The 13,404-nt window shown below is 42.6% G+C and overlaps 2 protein-coding genes across 2 annotated transcripts in view; one reads left to right on the plus strand and one right to left on the minus strand.

Annotated features, from left to right (window-relative positions):
* The window catches only part of LOC115135662 (nuclear protein AMMECR1-like), a 44,408-nt gene extending 37,685 nt beyond the window's left edge, over positions 1 to 6,723 (plus strand). Inside the window, exon 6 of the mRNA XM_029670566.2 lies at positions 1,205 to 6,723. Within this exon, the coding sequence (XP_029526426.1) occupies positions 1,205 to 1,319 (115 nt within the window). The 3' untranslated portion in view covers positions 1,320 to 6,723. The remainder of the gene's footprint in view (positions 1 to 1,204) is intronic.
* A 178-nt stretch (positions 6,724 to 6,901) lies between these two features.
* LOC115135663 (transmembrane protein 164-like) overlaps positions 6,902 to 13,404 on the minus strand; it is a 49,527-nt gene continuing 43,024 nt past the window's right edge. The window contains exons 5-6 of the mRNA XM_029670567.2: positions 12,640 to 12,740; positions 6,902 to 10,102 (exon numbers count right to left, since the gene is read on the minus strand). Of these exons, the coding sequence (XP_029526427.1) occupies positions 9,899 to 10,102; positions 12,640 to 12,740 (305 nt within the window). The 3' untranslated portion in view covers positions 6,902 to 9,898. The remainder of the gene's footprint in view (positions 10,103 to 12,639; positions 12,741 to 13,404) is intronic.

Genomic DNA, 13,404 nt, shown 5'->3' on the forward strand with positions numbered 1-13,404 from the left:
TATGTAACTTTCACACATTAACAAGTCCAATACAGCAAATGAAAGAAACATCTTTTTAATCTACACATCGTGTCTGATTTCAAAAATGCTTTACAGCGAAAGCACAACATATGATTATGTTAGGTCATAGCCAGCCAAAGATGGGAGTCACAAAAAGCAGAAATATAGATAAAATTACTCGCTAACCTTTGAAGATCTTCATCAGATGACACTCATAGGACATCATGTTACACAATATATGTATGTATTGTTCGATAATGTGCATATTTATATCCAAAAATCAACAAAGTTAGAAACAACGCCATAAATATTCACTCCACCTTTGATGATCTTCATCAGAAGGCACTCCCAGGAATCCCAGTTCGACAATAAATGACTGATTTATTCCATAAAGTCCATCATTTATGTCCAAATAGCCACTTGTTGTTAGCGTGTTCAGCCCAGTAATCCATCTTCATGAGGCACTTCCTTTAGAAACATGTCAAACGATATATGGAATCAATCTTTAGGATGTTTTTAACATAAAACATCAAGAATGTTCCAACCGGAGAATGAAGAAAAGCACTGGAACGAGAGGTAACTCTGTCGGGAGTGCGCGTCATGAGACCAAGGCACTCTGCCAGACCACTGACTCAAAGAGGTCTCATGAGCCCCTCCTTTATAGTAGAATCCTCATTCAAGTTTCTAAAGACGGTTGACATCTTGTGGAAGCCATAGGAAGTGCAACTTTATCCATATCAATGTGTATTCGGTAGGCCAAGCTTTGAAAAACTACAAACCTCAGATGTCCCACTTCTCAGGTTTTCCCCTGCCATATGAGTTCTGTTATACTCACAGACATCATTTCTAACCGATACTAATAATAATATGCATATATTAGCATCTGGGACAGAGTAGGAGGCAGTTCACTCTGGGCACGCTATTCATCCAAAAGTGAAAATGCTGCCCCCTATCCTAAAAAAGTTAAGTGTCAATTCTGGAAGTGGAAGTGCTGCTCACTGCTGGGAATATGTGACTGGTGCATAATTACTGTAGGTGACCCTCCCAAAGCCCACCATGGTCCTGTTTGCCACTGTACCTCCAGGGAGATCAGTGACCGATTACTGCTAGATCATAGCAGCATTAGGGAGTAGAGATTGAGGTGCCGCTGCCAGGTAAGTTGGGGTAACTGTGCCTTCTCTAACTTCTCTCTCCTCCTGCTCAGGTACCGTAGCGAGAAGATGACGATGAGCTATGCGGAGTACATCGCCCACCGCCAGCACCATCACTATCAGAACGGCATCGGGCATCCTCTACCACCATACAACCATTATTCCTGACAGCGAGCCGCATGACCAATCACTGAACCTCTCTGCGGACCTTTTCCCAGGAGAGCCCGCCCCCTCCTGGTCTAGCTATCTCTACTACTGTACCATTTTATGATGATAGTTTCCGTTGCCATGCTGACGCTCTCCCAGACGTTGACGTGGCAACGGGTGGCAAAATAAGCATAAATTGATAATGACGAGAAAAAACAAACCTTTTTTTCCCTTTTTATCCTCCTATTGATTTAGTTTTTGCAGCATATATATTGATATCTATAACCCCTTTCGTTCATATTTTTGACAAGTAAACGAATACTAGATTTTCTTGAACTTTGATTATTTTCAAAGAATCCTAATCAGGTTTTTGATTCTGTGGATGGAAGCAAGTCATATATGGTGGACTAGTCTTGCATAATGGTATATGCTCATATTTTGTGTAGGCTTTTCTACAGTGTTCCCTTCTATTAGGAAAATGTGTTTTTCTGTTGAATCCTTTCTTAGTAGCCTGATTGACATTGTGCGTATCATGTAGCAAGCCATCAGCAGTTCTGGAAGGTTGCATCATTTCCTCAATTTTGTGATTCCTCTCAAAAAAGTATTGACTGTTAAGGTTGGTTTGGCCTTTGTAAACCGTTGTAGTGATGTAATTGAGTAGATGTTGGGACGTGTATACCCAAGATTTTACATTGTGGGGTTGTGATGCCACACAAACAATATTAGCTGGTCTTTATTGCGTTACCCTACAAACCTGTTTGCTCTTCTGTGTGTGGTTAGCCGTTTGTTAAGTGCACATCTGACAGGACATTGAAACTGCCACATTAAATTAGGAATAGGATCATGTCAAAATATTTCCCACGATGCTTGACAGCCTTTCATTTCCACGAGTGTTCATGGTGTTTTTGATAAACACTTCTAGACTTCATTTTTTAATTTATTTTTTAAATTGAACCTTTATTTAACTTGAAAAGTCAGTTAAGAACAAATTCTTATTTACAAGTCAGTTAAGAACAAATTCTTATTTACAATGACGGCCTACACAGGCCAATTGTGCGCTGCCCTATGGGGACTCCCAATCATGGCCGGTTGTGATACAGCCTGGATTTGAACCAGGGCGTATAATGATGCCTCAAGCACTGAGATGCAGTGGCTTAGACAGCTGCGCCACTCTGAAACTTGAATTGAATTTGTCTGGCTACAGTTGTTATTTTCCCCCTCTCATTAAAACTTGAAAAATGTATGGAGGAAGCCATTTTAGCTTCAAATTAGGTTCTGTTCTTTGTCATTTTGAATCGGGCGAGGAATGAATGTGATCTACAGGGCTGGAGGATGTGGTTGGGTGGGAGAGTTGACTGCAGAGTACAGACAAATAATGATCCAAGTCATTGACCTCTGAGAAAAAGTCCTTCGTCCTGTTATTCCATGCCAGTTGGTTTGAGAGGAAAAACCAATGAATGAGACTTGAGTCTAGTGACGGGCACATGCTAAAACTACTACAAGCCATATTCTCTTTTTAATACATGCTTTGTAAGAGTGGTCGTCTTTTGCTGTTTGCTTTTCTCCCCTCTAATAAGTAACTTCTCCGTGTTTACTTCCTCTACGAGTCAACTTTATTCTGGTGGCTTTGGTCCCAAAAGTTGTGTTTCCCCTCCGATTGTGCTCTGTGCTTGGTCCTTGTTAGGAATCTGGGCCTGTGAGACATTATCTGGCCTTCCTCTAGTTACTCTGTGGACATGGGTTAGCATCAAGGTTTGAACTCCTTTGTCCTGTTTGTGGCCTCCTCACCTCCAATGTTTACATCCACATATGTTACATGCTTGATGACTGCCCGGTTGCCATAGATGTGCACTTTCATGTGCTCTCGTCAAACGTTAGGAGCTGCTGTGGAGGCTACTGGACTGAGTAGCTAGCTATAGTTAAACCCCTGACTCTGATCGTCGTCGGTTAAGTTGTTCAAATCACCCCTCCGTTATTTCCTCTTCATGACATGCTGCTGTTGAGGTGCTTGCTGGTTTCAGGACAAGTTACTCCCCATCTTTGTGCCACTAGAAACCATGCATAGGTTGTTTGGTCTGTCTTGTCAGCTGGTTTGCAGCAGCTTCTGGCTGAGTTGGTGGGAACCGATGCAGAGGGAACTAGTAAAGGGTGGATCAAGCTGCATTTAATCAAACTCTACATAAAGAGCCAGGGCTTTTAAAGGAGCAGGGAAGACATTTCCCCTCCCCCTCCTAGTATTCTTCATTGTCAGTCACATCCACGTCCAGTAGTTGGTATGTTTTAACAAGTGTCGTTGAGGGTTATCTCGTGACCTCTGTGTAGTGTACAGGATTTGATTTGTGTTTTTTTGTGGTGACTGACAGTTTTGAAGGGTGCTTGTAAAAAAAATAACAAAATCAACTTATTTTCGTAACAGCCTTTACCAACTGACAGTAGGGTAAATCATTTAATTTAATTTTTATATGCAAAATGTTAAGGGCTTTTGGCACTCCATCCACAGTAACCAGAAATGACCCAGATTTCAGTTGTGTTGCCTTAAGGAATGATTAAATAAATATGGACCGGTAAAATGGTGCCCTGAGTGTTCCTCTGTCCCGTACTGTTGTCTAACCCTGACCTCAACCTACAGGGCAGTGAAGGTGAACCGGATTCACCCATTCACCCTCGGATAGACACATTATCGTAGTGGGAGGCAGATGGGAACCTTTTGTGGTCAGACAGGCTACTTCATTAATATAGCCTAGTGTAGAAGTGGTTCAGATGAGCTCATCTCACCTGTTTACTGTGGTTCCCTGCTCAGAGATTGGATGGCCTTTCCATCATATCCTCTTGGGGTCAGGGAACTGATGCCTCAGACCATGCTGCTTAGTAATATTGACAGGACAAATTGGCCTACTTAAAGAGCTATTTTTCCCTTGTAGTTTGTCACAAAAACAGTTTTCAGAGAACTGTGGGAAAAGCTATCCTTGCTGCTGAACAGTCAGGTACCCATTTTCTGGTCCATTAAATACAGCACAACCTGAACTTTTTCTGGTCATGCTGCAAAACCAAGTCCACCGCTGTCTTTTACATGCTTGCTGATTTATATATATATACACAAATGCAATCCACTCTGTTGCATGTGTGTACGTGTATAAAACATGCAGAATGGTTAAATCCATGACATGCTTGATCTACGGTGTAGAGACTCATAACTCGTTAAAAAAAAGAGAAAATAAATAAAATGGTGCTATTGGACCTCGTGTTGGGGCGGTCGCGGGTTTCGTGACTGGTCATGCGGACTCATCGATCATATCCAACGTATTATCCTTGATATATGCAGATCTGTTCAACAGGTGTTTTTTCCCTACCAGTGTAAGTCAACACCCTGCAGGTTTGAAAGGACAAGAAGTCCCAACTAATCCCCCCTCCTCCCTTCTATACCCCCAACTCCCCGCCCCTGCCTCATGGCCTTGGGGTTGAAGGTGATATCTGGTTCAGTAGATGGTGTCATCAGAAGGGAACATTCTCTCCTGCGCTGGGACAGTAAAGAGTGGGAGTGAACAGGGCTGTCACCCCTGACACTCCATCGTAGGCCCTTTCCTTGCCCAGCCCACGACTGGATGTTCCAACAACACTTCATGTTTTACCTCTGTGTTAAATCGTTGTTACAGCTGTCCTGTACCCTATACTCATCCATGGGGTTGATTAACAGCTTAAAGGAAAGGTTCTGACTGAAGACTCTCTCAACTCTGGCTCTTACGAACTGCCTCAAAGGAAGTCCAGCGTTTTTAGGCTTCTTGAATATTGTCATGCATGTACAGTAAGTCTCTGTAACAGTGGTTTCTTTAAGCCAAAGGCCATGTTGCGACTTGGCTGGACATGAGGGTGGGTTTAACTGGCAGGTTTAGTGACAGCCGGATGAGTGCTGACGTCATCAGGATGCTCACGTAATTATTGTATAATGTTTGACTGAGACCATTTGTTGTCATTAATGTATATCAGAGGAGCCTGGTGGGAGGAGCTATTGGAAGATGGGCTCATTGCAATAAATGTAATGCTATCAAACATATAGAAAACACGTTTGACAATGTGCCCGTCCTCCTATAGCTCCTCCCATCAGCCTCCTCTGAAGTATGTTACTTTCACATGGAAATGACTGAAAGTTTTCTTTTTTTCTTCTTTTTTTTAACCTCAAGTCAAGATTCATGAATACCAGTCAAATGTGATTCTGACTGCTCATTTGCAGCACACCTCTGCCCATTGTTCATACTGACACAACTAGGATAATGTTAAAGACAGAATGTCATTTGGTTCCATACCAGGGTTATGGTTTAGTCCCAGCATTCCTTGTATGTGTATGCATATATCTTTGTTGAATGCTTAAGCTCATATAACCTTTTGTATGTTCGACCGAACCAAAGATGCCTCTGGCCACGTCCACATGCTGCTCTTCAGGCCTGGCTTCCTGTCCTTCCAAAAAACACCCCTGCAAGAGACAAAATGACTTCTTTCTTTCCTGTCTTTCTTTTTTTGTACGATTTCTAACTTTCTTTCTTTAGCAACTGCTTATTCAATGACTTTTTAAAATTCTGTTTGAAGCCTTACCAGGCATCAAGGATAGTGAAATTACCTGGTTGCACAGTTTATTTTGTCAGATTATTTTCATTATAATTTGTGCAAAAAAAAAAAAAAACCCCATAGCGTGCCTCCTAGATTTATGGGTTTCTATGTGTTTTTTCCTAAAGACCAGCAGTTATACTTCATATATAAAAGATGAGTTTCTCTTTTTTATGCCATTAAAGATGAAAAAGCCTCTTTTCTTTACTCTGGATCCAGTAGCTGCACTGGAATACAATCGCACTGATCTACAAATGAATACAACTTTTATAAGAAAATGTACTTTAAGAAAAAAAAACTTTTTTGTACATCAATTATTTTCAAAAAAATATTTTGGATCTAGTTTCTAAATTAATTGTGGTTTTCTATGTTCAGAAAATTTCAGACACCAAGTTGAGACATGTTGCTGTGCAGAGTGACAGTCTCTGCTGTGGTGGCATGACAGGATGTGGGGTTGCCTGGCGTAACCCCTCACAACCACCTTTTATTTCTTCTACTTTTAATTTTTGGTTCACTTTCTCAACTTTAGTAACTTGAAAATGTTGATGGAATAATATGAACTGGGAAATAAACGACTTACCTTTAGAGCTAGATCCTCCTTCCCCATGGAATTGCTGTTAGTGTGATGAGACTTAATGGGCATTTATGATAGTATGGCATATAAAAAAAATACCCACCCCCAAAAATTGTGGGGGAAGGAATCATATATTGATGGGTTATCAGTGGGTATGTGAGCAATGGCTGTGGAGATAATGTAGTTAAACATTTATAACCTTTAAATCATTTATCCAATAAAAAATTAAAAACCAAGTGAAAATATACAAAATTGTGTGCGTATGTTTTGTGTCATGGGTGTTTTATTACAATACACAAGGTTATATTTACAGCTTGGATAATATTGTTGGTGGTACACATTGGTAGATGTGTTCCCCCTTACTCTTTTGAGCACTATATAAATCCAATGAATTATTTATTAGTTCCTGAGCTATTCACTGAGAAGACCATTTAAGGGCAGAAATCACATTTATTGTCAATACAGCACATTGCACATCCACCCAGAAAAGTGTACAAAAGTATACCATATCCCTTGTTTTTCTAATGTGTAAGGGAACACAATCCCTCATTACAAAATTGGATCGATCGAAGTGATAGGGAATAGGAAATTGTATTTAAAACATAATTCCCTTAAAACAGGGGTTCCCAATGACTCCCGAAGTAGAGCTATGCAGGTAATCAATAAACAGATACATTAAACAAAGTATGTGATCGGTTATGTAGATATATGGACTGAAATTGGGCTGCCCCTTAAAAATAACCAACACCCAGAATGTAGATTGAAGTGTAATGTATAGAACAGGCATTTGATTGAGAACTGACGTTACACATACATTTCATCCGCAACCTTGATAGCAAACCACTGAATATGCCCCATGATCAAAAGGCTCTTCAATCTGTATCACTGAAGTCAACATATGAAGCGTTTACCGCTAACTCAGGAACAATGCCTTTACATTTCAATCACGCTGTAATGCCGAACTTCCGCAATACGGATTTAATAGAGCCCTAAATACCTTTAATGAATCATCTCTGAAGGACATCTCTACCTTTCAGATCCCCTCTCTCAACAGGCACAGGACATCGTTCCTCTCACCCTTTTGACAACTGTGCTGTATCCAAAACCTAGTGCATTCAGAAAGTATCCAGACCCCTTGGCTTTTTCCACATTACAGCCTTATTTTAAAATGGATTAAATAAAACAAATACTCAGCAATCTATACAAAATACCCCATAACGACAAAGCAAAAATGTTTGCACATTAAAAAAAACAGAAATAAATTATTTACATAAGTATTCAGACCCTTTGCTATGAGACTCTAAATTGAGCTCAGGTGCATCCTGTTTCCATTAATCATCCTTGAGATGTTTCTACAACTTGATTGGAGTCCACCTGTGATAAATTCAATTGATTGGACATGATTTGGAAAGGCACACACTTGTCTATATAAAAAGGTCCCACATTAACTGCATGTCAGAGCAAAAACCAAGCCACGAGGTTAAAGGTATTGTCTGTAGAGCTCAGAGACAGGATTGTGTCGAGGCACAGATCTGGGGAAGGGTACCAAAACATTTCTGCAGCATTTAAGGTCCCCAAGAACACAGTGGCCTGCATCATTCTTAAATGGAAGAGATTTGGAACCACAAAGACTCTTCCTAGAGCTGGCTACCCAACCAAGCTGAGCAATCGGGAGAAGGGCCTTGGTCAGGGAGGTGACCAAGAACCCAATGGTTACCCTGACAGAGCTCCAGAGTTCCTCGGTGGAGATGGGAGAACCTTCCAGAAGGACAACCATCTCTGCAGCACTTCACCAAATCAGGCTTTCATGGTAGAGTGGCCAGGCGGAAGCCACTCCTTAGTAAAAGGCACACGACAGCCCGCTTGGAGTTTGCAAAAAGACACCTAAAGGACACTCAGACCAAGAGAAACAAGATTATCTGGTCTGATGAAAACAAGATTGAACTCTTTGGCCTGAATGCCAAGCGTCACACGTCACATCTGGAGGAAACCTGGCACCCTCCCTACAGTGAAGCATGGTGGTGGCAGCAGCATGCTGTGGGGGTGTTTTTCAGCAGTAAGGTCTGGGAGACTAGTCAGGATTGAGGGAAAGATGAACGGAGCAAAGTACAGATGACAACCTGCTCCAGAGCGCTCAGGACCTATGACTGGGGCGAAGGTTCACCTTCCAACAGGACAACACAGGAGTAGCTTCGGGGCAAGTCTCAGAATGTCCTTGAGTGGCCCAGCCAGAGCACAGATTTTTACCCAATCAAACAACTGCAGAGAAGAATGGGGAAAAACTCCCCAAATACAGGTGTGCCTAGCTTGTGGCAATATACCCATTAAGGCTTGAGGCTGTAATTACTGCCAAAAGGTGCTTCAACAACGTACTGAGTAAAGGGTTTGAATGTAAGGACTCTGAATACTTTCAGAAGGCACTGTAGGTATTTGTTTATTTCATAACTTTGCAAGAATTTCTAAAAAACTGTTTTTGCTTGGTCATTGTGGGGTATTGTGTGTAGATGTATTACATGTTTTTTTTTGCCCATCAATTTTAGAATAAGGCTGTAAGCTAACAACATTTGGAAAAAGTCAAAGGGTCTGAATACTTTAAAGGCACTGTACATCAAGATACCTTCCTGTAAATTCCCCTCGTCCATAATGATCCAACAGGACAAACACTTGTCTGTAAAAAGGCCCCTTACATTCTCTTTCACCTCTGCAGTTGAGTAAATCAGTGATGGAGAGATGGGACAAAGATGCAGGAGCCCTCTCATTTATACCACTTGATCCAGCAAAGATGTGAGGAACAGGTTTCTCCTTGTCAGCAGAGGCTGTGACCACAGATATGACAGAGACAAATGCATCACAACCGTTACTCTTCTAACAAACAAAATATCACAAAGTGATGGCTTTTACAATGGATTAAACATGTCAAAGATAAAGTCTTAAATCTTAAATACAAACACAAAATGGCAACTTGACCCATACCTGGGCCAACTGTCATAGCAAGCACAAATTAAGAGTTTAAGATGTACAGTAACAATGACAATTCAGTGATATGTAGGCTAGCCCCATTTTTCTGAACATAACTACAAAAGGCAACTTTAGAAATAAAAAAAAGTCACTTTCAGAAACATGAGTAACTCAGGTTCAGGAAATCTGACCAAGACAAAAGAAAAAGCTCATTTCCCCTGGCCAGCCACACACCAATTACTACCAACTCCAGCAGTCTTCCCATCATGTGTGCATGCAAACAATGCAAGCCATCCCTAACACAAAAATAATAACGTTGTTTAATTTCACCCTGAAATGCCTAATTCTTTACAGTAAAAAAAGGTAAGTTGTACAAGATGCATTAAAAATGTTGATAGAAAATCCCAACGTAAGAACAGGCATTGGATTTAAAAAGGCTACGTCCGTGTGAGTCTGTTTGTCGGTCTGTTCAGTCGACCTTGCTGCGAAGTCTTGCGGTGTCCAGCAGGTACCTGCAGGTGGGGCCGGTGTGGTAAGAGAAGAGGGTCAGGGCCTTCCCATGGACCAGGGTCAGCAGGGTCTGGTGACCCGCAGCCCAAACCCGGTACCAAGGCCCGTAAAATGGGTCAGACACCGCTGGACACAACATGTTATTCAGGTTGACCTCGGTCATCTGGGAAGAGGGAGAGAAAAAGAGAAGTGAGTCTAGCTAGCAGAAACACAGAGCCCTTGCTTGGTGTTTGTTTCATTTGTAACTTCAGTCAGGCTATAAGAGAGAAGAGCAGTCAGCTGTGTCACGCAGCTCATTAGACATGCTAGTGTGTCATGTACAGGGCCTTCAGAAATATTTACACCCCTTGACTTACTCCACTTTGTTGTGTGACAGACAGAATTCAAAATAGATCAAATAGATTTAACCCACCTACACACAATACCCCATAATGACAAAAATGTTTTAGAAATGTACACAAGTATTCACACCCCTGAGTCAATACATGTTAGAATCTCCTTTGACAGCAATTACAGCTGTGAGTCTTCTGGGTAAGTCTAAGAGCTTTGCACACCTGGATTGTACAATATTTGCACATTATTTTTAAAATTCTTCAAGCTCTTTGAAGTTAGTTGTTGATCATTGCTCGACAGCCATTTTCAAGCCTTGCCATATATTTTCAAGACGATTTCAATCAAAACTAACTAGGGCACTCAGGAACATTCAATGCCGTCTTGGTAAGCAACTCCAGTATATTTGGCATTGTGTTTTAGGTTATTGTCCTGCTGAAAGCTGAATTTGTCTCCCAGTGTCGGTTTGAAAGCAGACCGAACAAGGTTTTCCTCTAGGATTTTGTGTGCTTAGCTCTATTCCGTTTATTTTTATCATAAAAAAACTCCCTAGTTCTTGCCGATGACATGCATACCCATAACATGATGCAGCCACCACCATGCCTGAGAATATGAAGAGTGGTACTTAGTGACGCGTCTCCTATCACAGCCATTAAACTGTAACTGTTTTAAAGTCACCGTTGGCCTCATGTTGAAATCCCTGAGTAGTTTCCTTCCTCTCTGGCAACTGAGTTAGGATCTCTTCAGTGGGTCATATGATTGAGTGTAGTCTGGCCCAGGAGTGGAAAGGTGAACGGAAAGGCTCTGGAGCAACGAACCGCCCTTGCTGTCTCTGCCTGGCCGGTTCCCTTCTTTCCACTGGGATTCTCTGCCTCTAACCCTATTACAGGGGCTGAGTCACTGGCTTACTAGGGTTCTTTCATACCGTCCCTAGGAGGGGTGCGTCACTTGAGTGGGTTGAGTCACTGATGTGATCTTCCTGTCTGGGTTGGCGCCCCCCCTTGGGTTGTGCCGTGGGGGAGATCTTTGTGGGCTATACTCAGCCTTGTCTCAGGATGGCAAGTTGGTGGTTGAAGATATCCCTTTAGTGGTGTGGGGGCTGTGCTTTGGCAAAGTGGGTGGGGTTATATCCTTCCTGTTTGGCCCTGTCCGGGGGTGTCCTCGGATGGGGCCACAGTGTCTCTTGACCCCTCCTGTCTCAGCCTCCAGTATTTATGCTGCAGTAGTTTATGTGTCGGGGGGCTAGGGTCAGTTTGTTATATCTGGAGTACTTCTCCTGTCCTATCCGGTGTCCTGTGTGAATTTAAGTATGCCCTCTCTAATTCTCTCTTTATCTCGGAGGACCTGAGCCCTAGGACCATGCCTCAGGACTACCTGACATGATGACTGTCCCCAGTCCACCTGGCCGTGCTGCTGCTCCAGTTTCAACTGTTCTGCCTTATTATTATTGGACCATGCTGGTCATTTATGAACATTTGAACATCTTGGCCATGTTCTGTTGTAATCTCCACCCGGCACAGCCAGAAGAGGACTGGCCACCCCACATAGCCTGGTTCCTCTCTAGGTTTCTTCCTAGGTTTTGGCCTTTCTAGGGAGTTTTTCCTAGCCACCGTGCTTCTACACCTGCATTGCTTGCTGTTTGGGGTTTTAGGCTGAGTTTCTGTACAGCACTTTGAGATATCAGCTGATGTACGAAGGGCTATATAAATACATTTGATTTGATTTGGTTAAATGGCATAAGGAAGTCTTTATAAAATAATTGCTTCCAAATGTCTATGGTTGGATTTTGGCTACGTTACTTTGAAGCAAGGTAAGACATTCCTCATTATTTGAAGTAAATTAAAACGTTCAGGTTCCAAACAATTAGACTGCCTGAAGCTCCTATTGTAAAGTGGTGGGTGACGCGCTGACTATCTATAGCCTGCCTGCCGCTGACTATCTATAGCCTGCCTGCCGCTGACTATCTATAGCCTGCCTGCCGCTGACTATCTATAGCCTGCCTGCCGCTGACTATCTATAGCCTACCGCTGACTATAGCCTACCGCTGACTATAGCCTACCGCTGACTATAGCCTATGCACTCGAATGGAGAATGGGAGGCGCGCTTTAAATACGAGTTGAGATTGAGAAATAGTAGCTCTTAAAATCGTGACCATCAAAATAGTTAACACGCGATTGCATTTAGAATTGTTAAACATTTAATGGTTAACCTCCCTAGCATCAATATATGATCTATGTCTATAGGGTACAAATCTTGTCAACATCCTGTATTTCTGTGTCATGTGCCTCATGTTACTGGCCTCTCCTTTAAGAGCGAGGGGAGCAGTTTCACCAAGTGTCCAGTAGAGGGCTCCCTCAATTAGTTTCTTACCAGGCCCAGGCCCTGCAGGAACAGGAAGTGATAGAGGAACAAGATGCCAGTGGAGAGGATAGCCCACCACATGTCCCCTAAGGGCTCCGGCTTGTACACACCTGCAGTGGGAGAGAATAGACAATGTATGAACATTATACAAAAAACAGAGCTGAAGATCCTGTTATGGATTGCTTTCAGTTTATTGGCAGGGAGATGAATCACTATTGGTATTCTTACTCCCCCTTCAAAGAATACAGCTGGCAGTGGATATTTTCCTTGAAGAGACCATGCTTTCCCACTTTGTTCAAAACCAGTGCTGACTAGGGATGGTGGTGTCGAGCTTGTTTGCAGTTTCACAAGCATAATCACATGGAGCCTTTGCATTCATGAGGCCCTGCCTACCCCTAGATCCCCATGTAACCCTCCTCCTCTCTCTGAGCCTGTGGGTGTCTCCAACAGAGGATTGATTGAAAACAGGTCCATGTGTTGAGGCATTTTTCCACCCCTGTGCTCTAGTGGAGACAGAGTCAATTAAGTCCGGGCCAGAGAGAGACAGCCCAGCAGCACAGAGCCAGGAACAGAGTGGAAGGGTGGAGAGGGTAGGGGGAGCTGAGGGAACAAACCCTCCATTCATTGTTCCCTCGCTTGCTCTCAACCCAAAGCCCAGTGGACTAGATAGCACTCTACCATCACAATGCACAGAGAGCCAGTACAGACACCCAGATACACAGAGATTCCTTATCACCGAGTCATCATGAGCTTGGCTAGGACTCTGAGCTCTCT

Source organism: Oncorhynchus nerka, linkage group LG10 (assembly GCF_034236695.1).
Source record: "Oncorhynchus nerka isolate Pitt River linkage group LG10, Oner_Uvic_2.0, whole genome shotgun sequence".
Lineage (NCBI taxonomy): Eukaryota > Metazoa > Chordata > Actinopteri > Salmoniformes > Salmonidae > Oncorhynchus > Oncorhynchus nerka.